This window comes from Rhinatrema bivittatum, chromosome 3 (genome assembly GCF_901001135.1).
Source record: "Rhinatrema bivittatum chromosome 3, aRhiBiv1.1, whole genome shotgun sequence".
Taxonomy (NCBI): Eukaryota; Metazoa; Chordata; class Amphibia; order Gymnophiona; family Rhinatrematidae; genus Rhinatrema; species Rhinatrema bivittatum.
In genome coordinates, this window is record NC_042617.1 from 339,577,688 (window position 1) to 339,599,396 (window position 21,709).

At 39.9% G+C, this 21,709-nt stretch overlaps 1 protein-coding gene across 8 annotated transcripts in view; it reads left to right on the forward strand.

Annotated features, from left to right (window-relative positions):
- ASCC3 (activating signal cointegrator 1 complex subunit 3) overlaps positions 1-15,277 on the forward strand; it is a 1,498,074-nt gene extending 1,482,797 nt beyond the window's left edge. For 7 of the 8 annotated variants that reach the window (XM_029595357.1, XM_029595354.1, XM_029595356.1 and 4 more), the window contains 2 exons: positions 9,261-9,436; positions 11,930-12,077. In XM_029595357.1, coding sequence (XP_029451217.1) covers positions 9,261-9,436; positions 11,930-12,077 — 324 coding nt within the window. Of the gene's footprint in view, positions 1-9,260; positions 9,437-11,929 lie in introns of all 8 variants that reach the window. The other variant, XM_029595362.1, reaches the window with a different exon arrangement.
- The last annotated feature ends 6,432 nt before the right edge of the window (positions 15,278-21,709 follow it).

Sequence of the window (21,709 nt, forward strand, 5' to 3'; positions counted from 1 at the left end):
ACATTCTAAAATCGGCAGGCCACACGCATAGGGGAGCACATTTTAGCTACTTTCGCGCCGTGATGCATCACTGCTTTCCCCAGTTCCCTACTCTACTCTCCCTTCCCTTTCCCCCCCAACCCCCAATTTAATTTTTTTTTTTTTTTTTTACCTTTTTCCGCCAACTTACTTCAGCTCTCCAGCAGCCGGGACAGCGAACAATGGCGCTGTCCCGGCTCGCCCCACCCCTCCCTGCCCAGAACACGCCCTCCAGCCTGCCCCTTCCAAGAGGTCTGGCACTTGAGCACATACCGGCCTTTATGCGCATAAGGCCTGGCCACACGCATAAAGGCCAGTACGTGCTCAAGGGCATTTAAAATCTGCCCTTTAATCTCTCATCATGAGCAGCCATAGCAGCTTGTTAAATAGGAATCTGACCTTTAACAAAATCCAAAGCAAGAGAAAAATCAAATTTCTTACGCACTGTTTTTTTCAAGCAGAACTATGGCCCACCAAACGTCTTCAAGGCCAAGGTTTGCAGACCTCTGCAAATTGGATTGTACATGAGTAGGAGTAGAATGCCCATTTAGATTTTCCACAACTCTTCGGACTAACCCAGAAACGTCAGGTCCAATTCCAGATTGGGCTGACTCCAAAACCAACTGAGAGTTCAATGCAGGAGGGGGTTCACGGTTCTCAGGGTTCAAAGATGTTTCGACCTCAAGCTGACCAGTCACTGTTCCACTATTAATGTCAGCAGTGAGGGTTGTACCTGAGCAAGCTTGCTTCATAGGTTCAGAAACATCTGAGGAATGGCTCATTGCTGGGGCTGAAACTTTCAGTGCCTGCCCCTTCCTCTTAACCATATTGGAAAGCAAAGAAATGGTGGAAAATAGTAGCAAGACAGTCAGAAAACTAATCCACTGAAGCCAAGATAAAAACAGGACCCAGGCATGCGGCTTCAGCCTGCTGGCATTGGTGCACTGAAGGACACATCCTTTTAAAGCAGCTCACTGGCACCTCTTGATGATGTCACCTGCACAGAAGACTGCTGAGATGGTCCAGTAATATTGCAAGGCAGATGGATGCCAGGAGAGATCTTTGCAGACCACCTAACTGCCACAGGACATCTCCTTTTAAAGTAGCTCATTGTCACCTCTTGATGATGTCACCCAACAGGGAAGGAGAAGGCCAGACTGATAAAAGTGGTCCAGGAGGATTGCGAGACAGCAGGGAGCCAGGAGAGATCTTCGCAGTCCTGGATTCCATTTTTGAATCATAGTACAGTCCTGTTTAAAGCTCCTATTTGAATCAATGTGACTCAAGATGAAGTGCTTACTTTGTGTTTTTTAAATAATTGAGTACATTGTTTCTCTGGAGAGTGATATGCTGGTTCAAGAAAGACATTGTCTCAGTGCCCACAAATGTACTGTTGTCTATCATCTAAATTTCACTTCACCTTTCTGTATTCAGTGTAACACTTTTATAAAAAGATTGTTTGCTAGCCATAGAAAGGAAACAATCCTTTTGAAAAGCAATGCACATCTCCGCAGGGGGCAGAACTGAAAGGAAGGCACATGTTTCTCTTTCCTAAACTGAAGACATTAATCAGTCCAACCCATTCACCTAATTATAACAGAGTAATACTATTTTATTTTCTTATCATACAACAGATTCCCACAATTCGGTGCGACAGCATTGATAGTGGGATGATGGTAGACCCAGGTGAATTTTCAGATTTATGCATGTAAAAATTAGTATCTACTCACTCACGTACATGTTGTTTTCTAAATGTCAAACTTATGTGCGTATTTTTGCTTTTGCACACTCACATTCATGAATAAAAAAGGATGTTCGGGGGTGGGGGCCAACATTTATGCAGTATGTTGCTATTTTTAGAGACATCATTTTTACATCTGCTAATTATCTTGCATAAGTGATACTAAACGTGTATTATGTACTGTTGGTCAGGTGAGAGTTCTTGGTGAACTATGGGGATTTTAGGCTGAAGATCCAGGAGGGTCTCAATGACCTTCCTGGTGGAATAGTTGGTAAAACTGGAAATTTCATTTAAGTCCGCATGTTTTAAAATATGGCCGATTTATGCAAGTAAGTCCTACTTTATTTTTGCATGCAAAATATAGACACATATATTTTAAAAATAAGTCAGAAAAGTGTGCACATTCAATACATTGACATACTTGCTTTCAATGCACTGAATGCGCGTAAGCATATATATATGCATATGTTGCAGGGTAAAGATAAATGTGTATCTGATACAGGCAGGTTATAAAATGCTATTATAAATCTGTGCATGGCCATACATGTGTGATCCTCATCGTGCCATTAAGGAGTAGTACATTACATGACACAATAGTTGGTCACTCTTGTTCCAAGATGTGAGAATACCCAGAATAGTATAAAACAGGAGAAAAAGGCCATTTGATTTCCTGGTTGAGGTAGAAATAATCAACAAGTTGTAGGTTATATTTTTTTACTGGAATAACTTAATATATCTGAAATGAGCTTTTGAGAGCTCTGCTTTCTTCATCAAATCAGCTAACCAATGATGTTATAAAGACACTGAGACAAAGTTATTTCTATTTTTAAAAGACTCCTAAACATAAAACTTTATTTGGCTTTAGAAAACAATTTATTATCTTCACTACTGTCCGCCTGGCCATAATGGGGAGATGGACAGTGAAATGCTAAGAGAAATTAGGAAAGCTAAACAAATTGGTAGTGTAGTAATAATGGGAGAGTTCAATTACCCAATATTGACTGGGAAGTGAAACATCAGGGCATACTAGAGAGAGAAAGTTCCTGAATGGAATAAATGAAAGTTTCATGGAGCAATTGCTTAAGGACTCAAGAGAGGGAGCAATTTTAGATCTAATTCTCAGTGCAGCGCAGGATTTGGTGAGAGAGGTAATGGTGGTGGGGCCGCTTGGCAATAGTGATCATAATGGGGTCAATTTAAAACATCCGTGCATGCGTCCATATGCACGCGGTTCCTGGTGTATGCACATGGACATGGCACTTTTATAACTGTTATCGCACGAACATGTGCACTGGATTTTAATGTCTGCACGCGAATGTGCGTGCGGGCGGGGGGACATTTTTTAAAAATATGCATGGCGACACAATCAGCCGATTCCCAGCTCCCACCCAGTCTGCACCAATTAAGGAGGGAACTTCCCTATACCCCTTCCTACTCTGCCTCCCTTTTACCCTCTCCTCCCCGACCCCTAAAAGCCCTTTCCCACCTTTTTTCCTTTATTTCATAACTTACTTTATCTAAATAGATAAAGTAAGTTCCACATGCTGCCGGCGCCAGCTTCCCTGGGACAGCGTCTCATGGTGCTGTCCCGGCCCACCGCTTATAGCGGCCTGGCACTTCTACGCATATTGGGGGTAACACGCAATGCTGTACCCTTTCAAAAATGTGCGTGGTGGGCACAGGATCCAGCCACGCGCATATCCCCTCAATTTTACACAGTCAGGGCTTTTAAAATTCAGGTGAACATGATCAAATTTGAATTAATGACTGGAAGGGGGGACAGTAAGTAAATCCACGGCTCTAGCAGTAAACTTTCAAAAGGGGAGCTTTGATAAAATGAGAAAAATAGTTAGAAAAAACTGAAAGGTGCAGCTACAAAGGTAAAAAGTGTGCATGTATTCCATGCATTAAGAAAGGTGGAAGGGAAGGCAAAACTATTACCAGCATAGTTAAAAGGTGAGGTGAAAGAGGCTATTTTAGCCAAAAGATCTTCATTCAAAAATTGGAAGAAGGATCCATCAGAAGAAAATAGGATAAAGCCTAAGCATTGGCAAGTTAAATGTAATGCCAATGTAAAAGGAAATGTCAAAATATAATTCTCTGAATCGCCGTCTCACCAACATACGGCCGAAGTTTCGCAGCAACAGCTGCTTCATCAGGAGCTATTGGTAAAAGTGCAGAATTCTTATCGTAGGCAATCTTTCTCTGTTGAATCGATACCTTCAAAATGGACGAACATCGTCTCACAACTTCTTTCTCACAACTTCGTCCATTTTGAAGGTATCGATTCAACAAAGAAAGATTGCCTACGATAAGAATTCTGCACTTTTACCAATAGCTCCTGATGAAGCAGCTGTTGCTGCGAAACTTCAGCCGTATGTTGGTGAGACGGCGATTCAGAGAATTATATTGTGACATTTCCTTTTACATTGGCATTGATATTGATGGAAATTGTCTGAGTTCTTTTTGTATACAAGTTAAATGTAAGACATTGATAAGACAGGCTAAGAATTTGAAAAGAAGTTGGCCATAAAGGCAAAAACTCACAGTAAAAACTTTTTAAAATATATCCAAAGCATAAAGCCTGAGAGGGAATCGTTTGGACCGTTGGATGATCAAGGAGTTAAAGAGGCACTTAAAGAAGATAAGGCCATAGCAAAAAGATTAAACGATTTATTTTCTTCAGAGTTTACTGAAGAGGATGTTGGTGAAATATCTGTTCTGGAGAAGTTTTCATGGGTGATGATTCAGATCAACTGAACCAAATCACGGTGAACCTGGAAAATGTGGTAGGCCTGATTGACAAACTAAAGACTAGTGAATCACCTGGACTGGATGGTATACAGTCCAGGGTTCTGAAAGAATTAAAAGATGAAATTTCAATTAATTTGTAACCTATCATTAAAATCATCCGATGTACCTGAAGATTGGAAGATGGCGAATGAAACCTCTATATTTAAAAAGGGATCCAGGGGTGATCCAGGAAACTATAGAGTGGTGAGCCTGACTTCATTGCTGGGAAAAATCGTAGAAACTGTTATAAAGAATAAAATCACAAAATATTTAGATAGACATGGTTTGATGGGACACAGCCAATATGTATTTACACAAGAGAAGTCTTGCCTCACACATTTCCTACATTTTTTGAAGGGATGAATAAACATGTGGACAATGGTGAACCGGTAGATGTAGTGTATTTGGATTTTCAGAAGGCATTCAGCAAAAGCCCACATGAGAGGCTTCTAAGAAAACAAAAACGTCATGGGATAGGAGACGATGTCCTTTTATGGATTGCAAGCTGGTTAAAAGACCAGGAAACAGAGTAGGATTATATGGTTAGTTTTCACAGTGGAAAAAAGTAAACAGTGGAGTGCCTCAGGGATCTGTACTTGGACCTGTGCTTTTTAATATATTAATAAATGATCTGGAAAAGGATACAATGAGTGAGGTGATCAAATATGTGGATAACACAAAATTATATAGAGTAGTTAAATCTCAAGTGGATTGTGATGAATTGCAGGAGGACCTTGCGAGGCTGAAATATTGGGCTTCCAAATGGCAGATGAAATTTAATGTGGACAAGTGCAAAGTGATGCATATAGGGAAAAATAACCCTTGCTGTAGTTACACAATATTAGGTTCTATCTTAGGAGTTACCACCCAGGAAAGAAATCTAGGTCATAGTACATTTACATTGTTGGCTCAGTGTGCAAAAAAAAAAAGCAAATAGAATGTTAGGAATTATTAGGAAGGGAATGGAAAATAAAATGGAGGATGTCATAATGTCTCTGTAACGCTCCATGGTGAGACCGTACTTTGAATACTGTGTGCAATTCTGGTCACTGCATCTCAAAAATGTTTATTATCATGAATTTTTAAAACGCCTTTGTATGAGTGTAAACCGAAATATGGTTTAAGTTTATGCCCTTCGTATGATGGTCCTTTAAATCTGTCGTGTGCTTACTGATATATCTTTTTTTTTTCTTCAGAAATCTTGGATGTTATCAATTGTATTCATTTGATTTCTTGTTTAGACTTTTGTTTTGTAGTAGTTTCCAAAATTAAACGAACATAGTTAATACATCATTCAAACAACAACATATAAAACACAAAAACATTAAATAAGCAAAATGAAAACAATGCATAAATGGCATATCTAAAATAGCTTGATACATATTTCTGTAAAATCAAAACATAATTCAAAAACCTTCCCTAACCTAGCCTAATCCCCTCACCCACATATATACACATCAATGAGCAGGGTCCAATTACCCCACCAAAAACAGAATATAAGACTTTCTATACTGTCAGACCAACAGTCCATCAAGCACAGTATTCTATTTCCAATAGTGGCCAATCCAGGTCACAAGTACCTAGCAGGATCCCAAGGAGTAGATAGATTTCCCAGGATAAGCAATAGATTTCTGCAACTCCATCTTAATAATTGTTTATGGACTTTTCTTCCGGGAACTTGTCCAAACTTTTTTTTTAAACACAGCTACACTAATAGCTTTTACCACATCCTCTGGCAACAAATTCCTGAACTTATTATGCATTGAGAAAAAGGGATATTTAGGAACTAATAAATGTTCACTATAATCAACTCTCCGGGGAAGCTTAGCACCAAAAAAATTTTTTAAAAAAAACAAGTTTTCATAACTCCATCATGACTCACAAATGAGCCCCCATGCTAGGCCATCTCTTCAGGCTGCTAGCAATGATCTCACGGGAAAGTGGGGCTGAGGACTCCACATTGACAGACACTGAAAACAGGCCAGCAGGAGCAGCAGAGTAAGTCTGAAGACTTTCTTCCTCACCTGTATTGCTGATGTTGAGTTGGTTCTGACTCTGGTACTGGGCCGACCCTTTATCCCACTTCAGCATCTGGCTATCAGTGGAAGCAATAGCACAGGCTGCTCCTTCCATAGTGGTGGCACAGTACAGCAGCAAGGAGGAGGACAACGACAGAACATAGAGCCTCAGATAGGCAGATCATAGGTGACAAACCAACAGATATTTAGCAGAAACTAAAGGGGAACTGAATGAGCAGGATGGATCAGTCCTGTTGACTCAATTTGCATATCTTTCCTAGTGAATTATGATTGTAAAACCCAAGTCAACCATGTTTAGATTCCCAATTTACCCAGCCTGAACATGCCCCATTAAAGCCAACATTTATGCCTGTTGATTGCGAGAACTAAGGTCACACAAGATAGTGCCTTACCTCAAATATCATTGAATGATTTCACCAATATTAAAACCAAACAGTTCAATTCAAAATGCTGCCATCTGTTTTCAGAATTTCATGACCAACAAAATAGCCTTAGAAAAGGAGAAGTATGCATCACCATGTTTATGACCATTTTTAATTAAGATAATTTAAGGGGCTTAATTTTCAAAAAAAAAAATTCCCCATCTGTGTCTAAACCATAGAGTTCATAATTGGCTGCTGGCTAGCTGTGCACATATCTAGAGTTCTTGCTTGAACCAATAATTTCTTTGTCTTTCTCCATTTTTATGTTGGAAATGTTTTGCCTTGATATGGACTGTATAAGCTGAAACATGCTCATGTTGGAATTTTTTGTATTTGCTTTTTGTTTTTTATTTGTTCTGTCGCACAATTTTGCACATGTGTATATATTTGCGAGTCTGCAATTAAGGTGAGTTCTGAGTCTACAATTTAACCTGAACCATATTTGTTTAAGAAACCCCTTATACTCTCACATGTGCCTCCCTGCCCAACTCTCCTGAAAGATTTGGAGATTGTTCTATTTTGAATCTGTTTTTGCTTTATTAGTGAATTCCACATTTTTCAGCGGTTTTCTTTTTCTTAATTGTTTATCAGCCACCAGGGTTTAATAAAGTGTGTGTTTTTTTTATTTTGTGCTACTGCTGAGTCTATTATATTTTCCTACTTTGAAGGCTTCTTGTCCCATGGATGCTTCTATAATAAGACTTCTCAACCCTGGGGGAGGAAACAACAGCTGGTTTCATTACGCTAAATGCAAGGCTAGCGGCTGCAGAAGGACATTAGGCAAAAGCTAAAGACAAATGTGCCCCATAATTTTGCACGGCAACAGAATCTAATATCCCTTTGCAGCAAACATTTGCATTTAGTACATCATTTAGGCTTACATGTTTTTCTCAAATGTATTTGTATTGACACCTGACAGAGAGGCCTGTGCTGTCTCTAAAGCTCATCTACAACCATTTTAGTTATTAGGTTTGTCCAAAAAAATGTATTGCAACCTACAAAGGATCTAGTTTACTGCAGGATCAGTCCATTTGTCTATATAACAAATGTGTTAACATTTAGGTTAATGAATTTGTTGAAAAAGCCTACAAACAGTTACATCATTATTAAGGCTTTTACATAATAACATAGGATATGCCATGGTGGATCAGACCATGCTCTGTCAAGCCCAGGATTCTGTTTTTGAACAGTCCAAGTCAGACTCTAAAAAAAGAGATCTATTTCTTGTTACTCCCTCCCGTGATTAGCGATGGCTTTTCTTAGTCTACAAGGTTACTAATGTGTTATGGACTTTTCTGCCAGGAATGTGTCCAAATCTCTCTTAAACCCTACTGTGTTAGACACCTTGACTACGTCTGGCAGCAGACTCTACAGCTTGATTGTGTTGAGTGAAAAAATACTTTCTATGACTAATTTTAAATCTTCTGGTTCTTAGTTTCACGTTTCAGTATTATTTGAAAGGGTACAAAACTTTATTTAAAATATTTATAATCCTTGGGGTTCAAAAATAACATGCATAAAACTGTCCTTTATTTACATCCCATGCATGATTTTATAATTTCCTTTCATGTCCACTATCAGCCATTCATTTGCTCACCTCACAAAAGCAGTCAGCTTCCAGTGTCAGTTCATGGAAACAGAGGTTTCTCAAAACAGTTGATTAGTACAGAAATAGATTTGCTAAGTATAATGGAGATTGGACTCAAGGTGAGAGTTTTGTATGATATCATTTGCAAAGAATTTGAATGGAGTGCAGTACTAAAGACATTGAGTTCAGTGGCCATTATAGTGAACCAAATGTGTTTGCAATGATGCTGTATTTTCTCCACGACTCCTTCAGTTTTGAAGCCGCATCCCCTTAAACCCAGTCAACTTGCCTGAGTGACCAGGGCTCTTGCCAGACCTGAGAGCTTGGAGGAGTGTTTTCTATGAGACACTTTCTCAGTTGCCTCCATACAGACCACAAAGGTCAACGCAGTAGTGTCAGCTGTCTTCCCTCCTTTCCCAGATTCAAGCAGGCTGCCCAGGTCCTTCCTGTCCTGAATTGGCTGTGCCATAGTACTACAGCTCGAGTCATAACACCAACCAATGATAACCTTGGAAACCATTAAAAAAATATATTTTGCCCTCCTTGATCTGAAAGCCAGAGTTAGCTTCTTCACTGGGAGGGTGAGTCGGTTGTCTAATCTTTGTCTCATGCTGGTACACCTCCTCCTCATGATTTGATCCCTGTTTTCTGTTTTATAGGGAAAACAAGACAGCAAGGCATTCGCTCCTCGGTTTCCCAAAGCCAAAGATGAAGGCTGGTTTTTGATACTCGGGGAAGTGGATAAAAAGGAACTCGTTGCACTGAAAAGGGTGGGATATATTCGAAGACAGAGTGTGATCTCAGTGGCTTTTTATACTCCTGAAAAAGTTGGGAGGTGAGATACTACAATATCCCTTTATCTTTTACCTAAGATAGCAACATGATTTTTCAAGATGTTTTGTGACAATTTGCTGTGATAGTGATATTACATGATTCAACATAATCGTCGTCATTCTAAGTCTAGATGGTTCTATGAAGCCAAGAACTATTCCGTTGTAGCTTTAATTGGTACAAATAAATTGAATTAATTGGTAGCAAGAAGTATCAGGGAAATCATGTATCACCTCAGACGTTTATTTACTTGAATTACTGAGACTTTTATTGCCCCTCTCAGAGAGAATGTGGACTTTGTAACCTTGATGTTTGGTGTCTATGTATGATGAGTACTTAAGCCATTGTAAAAGTGAGTGAACAATGCTAAATTAATGAAAATGGAAGTGAAGCTATACTTGGAGACCCTGGGAGGGGGACAGGAATAACAAGCATTGTCGAGCAGAGCTTCCCAAACCTTTCCTGGTGACCTCCCATTACCAATTATGTTTTGAGGATACTCACAGTGAATATGCATGAGATAAATTTGCATATACCAAAGACCTGTTAATATGCAAAGTTATGTCATGCATAATCATTGTGGATATTCTGAAAACTTAACTATCAGGCCGATACAGTAAAGTTCCTGGAGCGCGAACAGGCCAGTGTTCGTGCGCGCGATACAGGGCCCGTGGTGAAAAGAGGCGCTAGGGACACTAGCGCGTCCCTAGCGCCTCTTTTTTGACAGGAGTGGCGGCTGTCAGCGAGTTTGACAGCCGACGCTCAATTTTGCCGGCGTCGGTTCTCAAACCCACTGACAGCCACAGGTTCGGAAACCGGACGGTGGCAAAATTGAGCATCCGGTTTTCAAGCCGTGGGCTGATTTTACATTTTTTTTTTTTTTTAACTTTTTTTAATTTTTGGGACCTCCGACTTAATATCGCCATGATCTACAGTTTTTACTGCTTTTCTGTGCACTTCCCCAGCGCTGGCAGAAATTAACGCCTAGCTTTGGGTAGGCGCTAATTTCTTAAAGTAAAATGTACGGCTTTCCTGGGGGGGGCGTGGCGCGCCATCCGGGGCATTCCTGGGTGATGTTCCGGCCCGGGATGTTCCGGGGGCGTGACTGCAGCCTCCGGACCAGCCCCCAGACCAGAACCTGGTGCGCCAGCAGCCGGCTCGCGCGCGCGAGTTACGCCTGCCTCGAGCAGGCGTAACTTTGGGAATAAAGGTAGGGGGGGATGTAGATAGGGCTGGGGGGTGGCTTAGGTAGGGGAAGGGAAGGGAGGGGAGGGGAAGATGGGGGGGAAGTGGAAGGAAAGTTCCCTCCGAGGCCGCGGGCAGTGTCCGCAAGGCTCGGCGTGAGCAAGGTGCACAAATGTGCACCCCCTTGCGCATGCCGGCCCCGGATTTTATAAGATACATGCGGCTACATGTGTATCTTATAAAATCCGACGTACGTTTGTTTGCGCCTGGGTGCCCGAACAAAAGTATGAGATTGCTCTTTTTTATAAAATGTACCCCTTTAGAAGTAACTAACCGTAAACTTAAAATCAATCTAAATTTTTATTGTCTAATTTGGGAATTGGCGGGGTTTTATGTCACTTACTGTATATTGAGAATGCAAACCATCCACTGGAAAGCTTCCAGTGTGATCAGGGGCGATGCTGCAGGACTCCTGTAGGTAGCTGCAAGCAGCCAGGCCTTTTCAGTTTAGAGCACATTATGTGTTAATGTGAAACGTATGGCCTGATTCATCAAGGAATTTTCCCATAGACACAAAATGGGAGAAAAGCCTTAAAGGTGAATTTTAAAAGCCTGGCGCGTGTCAAAACCGGGAGATACGCGTACCAGTCAGGCTCGTGCGCACTGAGCAGATTTTATGAGCCGCTGGGATATACATGTAAATGCCGCTGCACGCACAAAGAAAATGTTTCCAAAAAGGAGCGGGCCATGGGCGTACCAGGGTTTTACCATGAAATGTGCCCCTTCATCGTTACATGCACTGGCACGCACCGGGGTCCCGTGCCACATAATTTCTGCAATAGATGATTTGTAAGTTTTAAAACAAAAGGCTCTAGACAAGTCAGCAGGGTTTTAAGGTTAGGGGCTAACAAGGGGGAAGGGAGTCTATTAAACTAGGGGGGTTTGGAAGCCCTGTCCCTTAACTGGGCAAACTGGGAATGAACTGGTGAAACTGGCAATGGCGTTGGCGCACGCTCCTTGTAAAAATGTTCCCACTTGCACAATAGAAGCGGGATTTGCGCGGCAGCAAGGCTATTTTATAACATGCATGCATAAAATGACCGCATGCATGCATAAAATGACCGCATCCCTGAGTGCGGGCTGATGAACGCATGTACATGTGCACCCGCGCGCCAGTTTAAAAGTTACTGTCCCTGTGAATCAGGCCCTTAGATTGGAAAAAAATCAATAACGATTTTGCCTTTTCTCCCCAAACTGAACATAATTACCGAGTTGCTCTGTTTTTTATATTTTTGGGTTTTTTTTCATTCAGATATATCTACACGTTGTATCTGATGAGTGACAGTTACCTTGGCATGGACCAACAGTATGATGTTTACCTAAATGTCATACCAACCAGCATCTCAGCACAGATTAATACTGAGGTCTCTGATGCCTTGAGCAGCCTTGCAGTGAAGTAACCAGATCCGAGCAATCCAGCTGGAAGAACCTGGCTGCTTGACTCTAACACAGACAATACATATTTGCCTCATTAAAACCAACTTCTAACCTCAAGACACCTAGGAAATGGAAAACAGCTATCATATCAACTCAAACGTGGCATTGGGTTAGCCATACTAGCCTTATAGAAATGTTGCCTTTTATAATTTCTTGGTTGTAAATGTCTAGAAATGTAAAAGCAGTCTCTCTCTCTATTTATATATATGCCAAAATTGTATTTTTGAGGGATCAGATAAGAAAGTACTTGATATTTTCAATTGTGTATACTAAGGATGATATAAGTGGAGAAGTAAATAATTGATAGACATAACACATGATTTTGTTTACATGCAAAAATTGGGGGGGGGGGGGGTTTGGATGTGATATCGAAAGGGAACTGAAGAGCTGCCAAGGCTGGTAACAACGTATATTCCACTTGATAGCTGGGGGTGCTGGTTTGTGGAAACAAATTCCCTGTTTCATGTCCAGAACTTTACTCTGTTCCAAATGGGGGAAAAAGAGAGAGGAAACGAAATAATCTGTTTAAAGCAGTATGCAAGAGATGCATTGTCCCTGTATACAATTCTAAATCCTAGATTCTGTCATTTTTATCACTTTCTTTGTATTCAATTTGCAAAATGTTCATTCCGGTGAGTATCATAAAGGGACCCCCAGTGGGAATAACCTTTTGCACCCTTAAAGTTTGTGGTATAATATTTGCTGCTAAGATATGATTCCTAAGCACAGAACACACTTTATATTTGATTTTATACAAAAACATTTTTTAGCAAGTTCTTCTTCTTTCTACATATAAAAAAAAATCAGATTGCAGACATTGTGAGACTGACTGAAAGAATGTGTGTAAATGGGCAATACAACATCCAATACAGAGAATACATCGTAAATGTACACAGCTCGTCACGTAAAATCATCTGAATTTTCAATCCTTTACAAGCAGCTGGATTTTCCGGAAGAATGCCTCTTGCTGCTGGTAAAAATATAAAAATCTTAGGAATAAAATAAGCGGTCAAAGATTCATTCTGGTCATAGACACTTGCTGATGCTTTATTCCCCCATATTAAATGCCAAAGGCTAACTCTTCCAGTCAGGGCAGCCACTGCTATCAAATGTCTTGTCCTTCTGCTATTACTTCTTACCTGTACTTTTTCCCAGGAGTGGCAGAGTAGAACCTGGCAGTGAGCCCGCAGTTTGGTCACTCAGAGGGTATGAAAGTAGAGCAGGCGTTTCATTAGCACACATGCCGAGCATTTTCTTTAATGGGGAGCAGGAGGCTTAACAAGTTAAATGTTACTCTTGGGGATTCAAGCCAGTGATTTCAGCTAGGCTGTATTTCCAAAATCATGGAATACACTACTTCAGGGAATTATATACACGGAGTCTTGTCATTTCTAATCATCAGATGGAACATGTCTAGAGTTTGGTGGAAGCAAGTTGGCAGGATTTGATGATATAGAAAGAATATGCATATTGTGCTTGGTGACATCAAAGTGAAAACATGCATATTATCAGAAAAAAATATATAATATACTTTTTTTCAAGAAATATATTTATACAGATCTATACTGTATGTAAAATAAAAAATCTTATGACAGATCAATATCTACTGTATGTGTCCTTTGAAAAAATTATAAGGATTTATGTAGGAGAGATCCACCTACCACACATTAGGTGGACTTTTTTATACTCATGAAACTCCAGTACTGAAGATGTATGCAATGTAAATCCTTCAGAAGTCCAGCATAGAAACTTTTTATGATAAAAATAATACATATCCTAAGGCTATTTTTGTGTATTCTAACAAGAGTTCAGTGGTCCCTGGTGTAGCAAATCGGTTGAGCATTAGCTTGTTTTTATAATAGAAGGTGACTGCTGCTATAATATATACAAGCTTCGCTTTTGGAGACAAGACTGGAATTTGCATACAGTTACCATTGCAAGTCCTACAAAGGAACATCTTTAAAACAAATTTCCAACTCTCCCGCCAAATCATGCATTTGCTGTAACAAACCATCTGTAGGATCTGGTATATCTTATAAATCCCAGTTTTGTTTACCTAAGTGGTTTTCTATACCACTCATGACTGATTATAAATGTGAATAAATGGGTGTATGTATGCACAGGGCCCCTTGTAGAAGTAGCAAGGTGTACTTGCTGTCTTCAGAACACTGTGCAGGCTCTTGAAGATGTTTCAGCCATGCATACTTTTGCTGTCATCTTGAAATAGTGCACTGGCAGAATACACAGGTCCATTTTTGCAGTTATGTAATACCTTTCTTGATTAGAAAGATGACCTCGTCCATGTCCATTGTTTCTTGCAATTAAACATCTTTAGAGATCTTAAAAAGGGCTAAATATGCTGTTTTATTTTGAATATAAATTTGCAAAAACAATGTAAATCTGAGAGCTTTCAACAGGTACTTTTATATAAAAAAAATATATATATATAGTAGACAACGTTCTCCAGATAAATCTAAACTTGAAAATCAAGAGTAGTAGCTAGTAAGGGAAGAATTCTGTTAGTCTTTGGCAAATTGTATAAGGATTTGATCAGGACAGAAATCTACACTTTCCAAAGTATCCTGTTTAAACTCAAAATGAGATCATTTCTTCTGTAGTCTGCAATTATAAATATTGGTGCAGAAGCCACAAATAAATACTTGAAATGAAAAATAATACATTTATTCATCTGCCCAACCCTAGAGATGCATGCTAATAGATTGTCTTGAAATGTTACGTAACCACGTTGCATTACCTGAGCTTTTTTAGGTTTTTGTAGAATTGCTTCTCAGAATAACAAACAGTAAATACTGTTTAACATTAGGAATGAGTGTTTTTGAAATACATAACAAAGGTGAGCAAGTCTTTTCTTTAAATGAATTAACTGGGTTCAGCCCAGCATCTCAGTGACAGCAGGAGTAAACTGCAGGCCAAAAAAGAAACAATTACTCCTTTGTTTACAGATAATTTTTTATGGCAAAAAAATGGAGCACTTTTATTTTGCTGATGACCCATTTGGGTACAGATTATATATAGTCTACATAGGATTTGTGCTGGATTTGAGTTTTGTAGCAAACATATCTGAGTGATTACAATAATCTGATTGATTTATTTGCATTGATAAATAGTTATACATATAAAAAAAATAAATGTAATTACCATCTCCTTGCATCAAGGCTGTTCTTTTATTGCATTGGATATGTGTTATAAAGGGACATTTTAAACAGAGTTTCAATGTAGCTCTAAATTAGATTTTAGATTGCCATAGCTGCTTCATTCCATGTTGAGGTGTACACTTCAAACCTAGAACTTTATATCTACTGTTTTGTCCAGTTTCAGAAGCTATTGAAGTCAACTGTGTACAAATACAGTATATATGTAGAGCGAGAGATAATACAAGTTCAGTACTTTGCTATTTAATGATCTTCCTTAAAAAGTATCACCACCAGAAAGTCCTGATGAATTCAATAGTATTTCAGGAGTGAATACCATTAGTCAGAAAGGCACTGTCTAATGATATAAGCTCTTGAAAGAATTATCCTGAATTGTAAGATATATATACTGCTCAGAATTAAATGTCTAAAAATGGCTTTTAACTTTCAAACTGATCAAATACAATATGTAACTAAAAGAACAGCGTTACATAAAATTATCAGTTTTACTAAGAAATCTTCTCTTGAAGGCCTGTTTTATATTGCTGTTCATTTCTTTCATATTTATTACTTAAATTTAGTTTTTCTATATAAAAAAGACTTGTGTATGCTTCCACAAAATAATTCATTATATTCTAATTTTTATATTTCTTGGAAGAAAATTATTTTGAGTAGGAAGGACTACATTTGAGCTTTACATGTTCTGCATAATATACATGAGTTTGAATGTGTGCCTTAAATAAACTGTATTCAAAAATAAATGATTGACAATACAGTCCCTAGGTACGCCAGCACTCATAAGTAGAAGTTGGCTTGACGCAGGAAGAGGAGGCCTGAAATGCTGGAACGTGGGACTGGAAGCTGAGTCAAGAACCATGACAAAGAGCAGAGCATCACCATTGTAATGGTGTTTGCCTTAGTAGACAACTGGGATAGCATGGTTGCTGGCAATAACTTCCTGATTTTTTGCATCCATTTTTAGCGTGGCTTTGTCCAATATGGTTCACTAGGAGAAACTACACCATACTCCCTTTTTGATCTCTTATGGCTCCTGACCTTGCTTGCTTCTGACTTGCTGATTAGCTCAGTTTCTGGCCCTTCATCTCTCACATCACCAATTCAAACCCCACCAGTGCTTTCCTCTGATACAGTAGTAGGATGACAGCAAAAATCATTCCACAAAGTATACCTTAAGATCTCCAGAATATTAGGTGCATGTCAAAAACCCTGATATGTCTTTAAGAAGTAATCTTCCAACACTGTCAAATATAGAGATCCCAGCAAAAAAGAATGGTGAGCTTCAAAAAATTGTAAAATGAATCAAAATATCCTGTGCATAAATCAGAACAAACAAATGAAAGTTGTAAATTATACATAAATAATCATAAAAGGTAATAAATTTGTATGAACAAAAATGTTCATACAAAATGTTCCTGGCGTGTAGACAGACTCAGGACCAGTGATTTTATGCTCTCCTGCTAGCAGATTGAGACGAAGCAAGCTGACATCACACTATATATATAGTCCTGCAATGACACCTTCCTGCCAGTATTCTCTGTCTCCAGCAGATGGTGGATGTGCATCTCCCTATGAGGATTGCTTCAAGTTTTTTGGAAGGAGAAATTTGAAATCTAAATTAAGAAAAAGAAAGCCCCACTCTCCTGCAGTGATACCTAAAGGTCCCTCCCCCAGTTGAGAATTCCTGAGGTGATTTCTGTGGTCCCTCAGAGGTGTGCCTTGGTCCGGTAGCTGGTTTTGCCAGCATGAAATTAGCTGCTTGAGCGACTGAAAGGCAGTGGATGCAGGAAGCCAAGTGCAGCAGTAATGGCAATTAACCTCTCCCCTCTCAGCCGGAGACCATCTCTGTGCTCAGCCAGGTAAGGCTGAGATCCAGTAAGTTTAAAAAAAAAAAAAAGGAAGATTTCTCACAGGAGGATTATGAAGGTTCCCATTACATGTACACATTTCCATTGAGGCAGATAGAAAGCAGTTTGGACACACTGATGCCACACACCCTGAATGGCAGAGAGCGAGACACACACATCCAGACATTAACATCCAAAATTTATATATATCTCTGCATGCCTGGTGGCTGTATAAATGTACACAGTTACACATGCATATCTTTACCTCAGCTAGGAAGCCAGCAGTACTCAATGTGAATGAAGGGAGCCGGGGGTGTGATAGTTTCCTATGCCCTGACTTGGCCTACAAGAATGTAGTATATACTCCATCAGGCCCACAATAGTTTAGTAGGCCTAGATGTGGTGAAGGACATCTACAGTGAAGATATATGCCTGCACTGTGCTGCAAACACTGTGGTACACCTTCCTTGTAGATGGCCAAGGCTACACATCAGCTCCTTCCTTTCCTTGTAAATAGACCTTCCCAAGAGAGTCTACAAGCTACCTATGGCTTTTCCACATGGAATGCCCACATCTAGTAAAATGTGCACTTTTGAGGGAGGCCTACTAAAGAACATCTTACTATATATGTACACTCTGCAGGTTCAGTGATGCCTGCACTAGATGACGAAGTAAGAAGCACTGGGACATCATGCATACTGGTGAGCTGAAGCTGAACAGAATCAGAAGCTGCTGCTTGGAAGTGACTTGCCAGCCCAAGACAAAATGTCATTCCTTGGAAAATAGGTGGTAGGACTCACACATTATTCCTAGTATCTGTCTTCTAAGGCCATATAGCCTTAGCTTCACTTGTGCAATATCGTGGAAGCAAGTGTTGAAATCATGTATGCCAATAAGGGATAGTAACAACCCTGAGATCATACTTTGCTAATAGCTATCTACAGATCAATAACCAAAGGCAGTGCAGGGATGTTAAGGGAATAGGAGGAAGTCCGCCTGCTCACTAGCAACAGCAGGCCTCATCACTTTCTGCTCTTAGGCAGTGGGGACCCTCTATTCTCCATATCTTTGGGACTGCTCAGTTGCACACAACAGGTATATGAACTTTACATAGAAGCTACTTTCTGGGATGGCACTGTGTTCTAGCAGGCTGCAAGTAGATAACATATATGTCAAACTGTCATACCTAAAAAAGCTAATGTAATTCCTGCCTTTTAGGTGGAGTGAAGACCAATGTAAGGGTCCCAGTGTTATCTCTTGTGAAGTAATTTCTGTTACTCCACCCAAGACCGGACAAGAAAGGATGTACACTATCTACTCTCTGAGCCTGGCATCAGCAGCTGTAAAAATATGCTCATTATAGATGAAGAAAACCAAGTGGTTAATATACTTTTCAAGTAGGCATCTGACTAAAGAGTTAATGTGATAACAGCATTAGGTGCTAGACCCAGAGAGAAGGTCCATTGTTTGGTCAGAGGTGATATATCTTCACAATGAAAGAGTCCAATGGTTTGTTATAGCTGTGCTACGGCATGAGTATAGCTATACAACCTATTGATCACCAAGAGAGTGAAGACATTCCTACATCACCTCTAGCCAAGCTTTTCTACATCTAGTCCACTTGACTTCGTATGAAGGTGAACACTCCCTAGATAGTGGACATCTCCTATACATGCCCATATACCCAATAGTTATCAAAGAGTATGAGAAGGCAACATGAACTACTTGTGAAGCTCCACAGTAAGGAGCTTCATGTTTGGCTATTGCTGCTCTTCCTTGGTAGCATACAATGAGCTTTCCTTTTTAAGTCCTAGGCCACATTGTCTTGCATGTGAGAAATTTGCCTAGTTGGAATGGCCAATGGCACTCTAGCATGCAAGGTCATGTGGGTCCCAAACCTCTAACCTAGTGAACCCTTAAGAAAAAAAAACCACACAATAAAAAGACACATCAAGAAAGTAAAGTTTCAAAATATGTGACCACTTTATTAAACAACATTTGTAGTCAGCATTCAAAGTAATTTAACATCTTTGGTAATCACATTCTGTAAGGTCAAGATCTCAAATAGCACATTACATTGTAACTGAAATAACCAGTTATAATGTATTGTTACAAATAGCAATACTACATATACAGAAAAATGATCTAATCCTATGGCAAAATGATAATTACAGTAAAGAACTGTGGAAGTGGCAACCTAATTTCTACAGTACAGCTCTAATGTTAGAGCTGATGCCAGCACAACAACATGATGGCAAGAAAAAGCCCCATCAGTTCATGTTGAAAGACTGCACTCAAAAGGGACACAGCAACAACGTTGACATAGCAGGCAGCAGGTCAAAATTGGAGAGTGCAACATGGAGGCAGAAGCCCCAGGAGATGAGACAGCAGCAGCAGGATGAATGAGACAGCAGCATGGAGGCAGCAGCAGGATGAGATGAGACATGAGATGATACAGCAGCAGGAATGTAACTGGAGAACGCAGCAAGGTGACAGGACTATAGGCTGAGCATAGAGGAGGGCATAAGAAGGAAGCAGCAGGACAATACTGGACGACAACAAACCATCCACATCAACAAGCTGGCACAGGAACTCTGTAGACAGGATGGACCCAGCAGTCATTTTCCATTTAGCTGGCACAGGAGCTCTGTAGTGAGGATGGGCCTAGCAGTCTTCTTCCATCTACTTGGTACAGGAACTCTATAGACAGAATGGGTGGACAGGATGAGCCCAGCAGTCTTCTTCCATCTAGATGGCACAGGAACTCTGAAGACAGGATGGATCTAGCAGTCCTTCCATCTAGCTGGCATAGAAATTCTGTAACACTAAATAAGCCCTAGACTTTACTCCAGAAACCTCCAAACTGTGAAACACACATCAAAAAACAAAGGAGTAACTGGTACTAATTTTATTACCAATACAAATTCTAGAACCTTGTAAACAGAACAAATTTTTTGTATATATATATATGTAGGACCTCTCAACTTAATGAGTCTGTTAAACATACAGACTCATACTGGTTGAATTGGTCCAATTGCTTTATTATTCAAAAAATCAGTTTTTAGTTTTTTATGTTTTTTTGTTTTTTTAGACCCAAAACAAATAATTGCCAATAAAATGCTCAAAATGGTATCTCAATCGATGTGAACATTTTTTGATTCATTGTTTAAATTCTGTTGAGCTGTCGGGTCTCAATGAGAAGATAAATTGGTACTCGCTTATTTGAGTCCCGTTTTGATTAGTATGTTACACCATGAGCTTCTGATTAGTATATTACACTATTAGCTTTTGACAAAATCTATCTGTGCTATGTGATAAATATTCATTTATTTGGTTACTCTCAATAATTGCTGTACGGTTACTCCCCGCCCCCTTTTTAATATACGACGTGATGGTGGACTTAGGTTTGCCGTTCCTGCATATCAGCTGACGACCGAATGGAGGACTTGCCCTGCCGTAGTCTCACTTCTGGCATGTATATATTTAAACCGGAGACTCCGCCATGTTGTTTATTAAATTGCGGCCAAGAACACTGACCGCTGGTAAAAGGAATTTAAATCAAATGGAACCGTAAAACAATTGTTTTGGAGACCCTTTCTCTGGATGTGCCGTTGCCCCTGAAGCAGGACCCGGTGTGGTCCGAAACACGATCGTGTCGGGACATTTATAACAGATGGGACATTCATAACAGATGAGTATTTTTCGTTACATCAGTTTCAAATATAAGGAGTCCACTATTTTCTGAGTAACAAAATTGTTGCAGAGTGTTTCGCGCTCACTGTTTTCGGTTTTGGTTAGTACATGGAGATACCATTTTGAGCATTTTATTGGCAATTATTTGTTTTGGGTCTAAAAAAACATAAAAAAATAAAAACTGATTTTTTGAATAATAAAGCAATTGGACCAATTCACCCAGTATGAGTCTGTATGTTTAACAGACTCATTAAGTTGAGAGGTCCTACATATATATATATACAAAAAATGTGTTCTGTTTACAAGGTTCTAGAATTTGTATTGGTAATAAAATTAGTACCAGTTACTCCTTTGTTTTTTGATGTGTGTTTCACAGAAATTCTGTAGACAGGATGGGTGGACAGGACAGACCCAGCAGTCTTCTTCCATCTAGCCAGCACAGAAACTCTAGACAGGATGGCCCAACAGTCTTCTTCCATCTATCCCACACGGGAACTCTGTAGACAGAATGGGCCCAACAGCCTTCTTCCTTCTTGCTGGCACAGGAACTCTATAAAGATGGAAAAGTCATCTTTGAGTGCATTTTTTTAGGCTTTGCACCTGTGTGCCTCATGGGCCTTTTCCTCCCCAGGGCTTTTGGTGGTTGGGGGTGGCATTTCTTTGGGAAGCCTACCCCGGGTTGTCCTGAGAGCCAGGGACTGCTGTGCGGAATGGACTTCTGTGAGGATGTGGATGGCACAGGTGCAGGTTGTGGCAGGTGCTGAATGAGCTGCAGTACCACTGTTGCCAAATTATTGATTGAATTGGAGACGGTGGTTAAGCCCTGTAAGAGCTGCTGTTTGCTGCTACACAGCATTGTAGTGGTTGATCTGAGCCCCCCTGAAG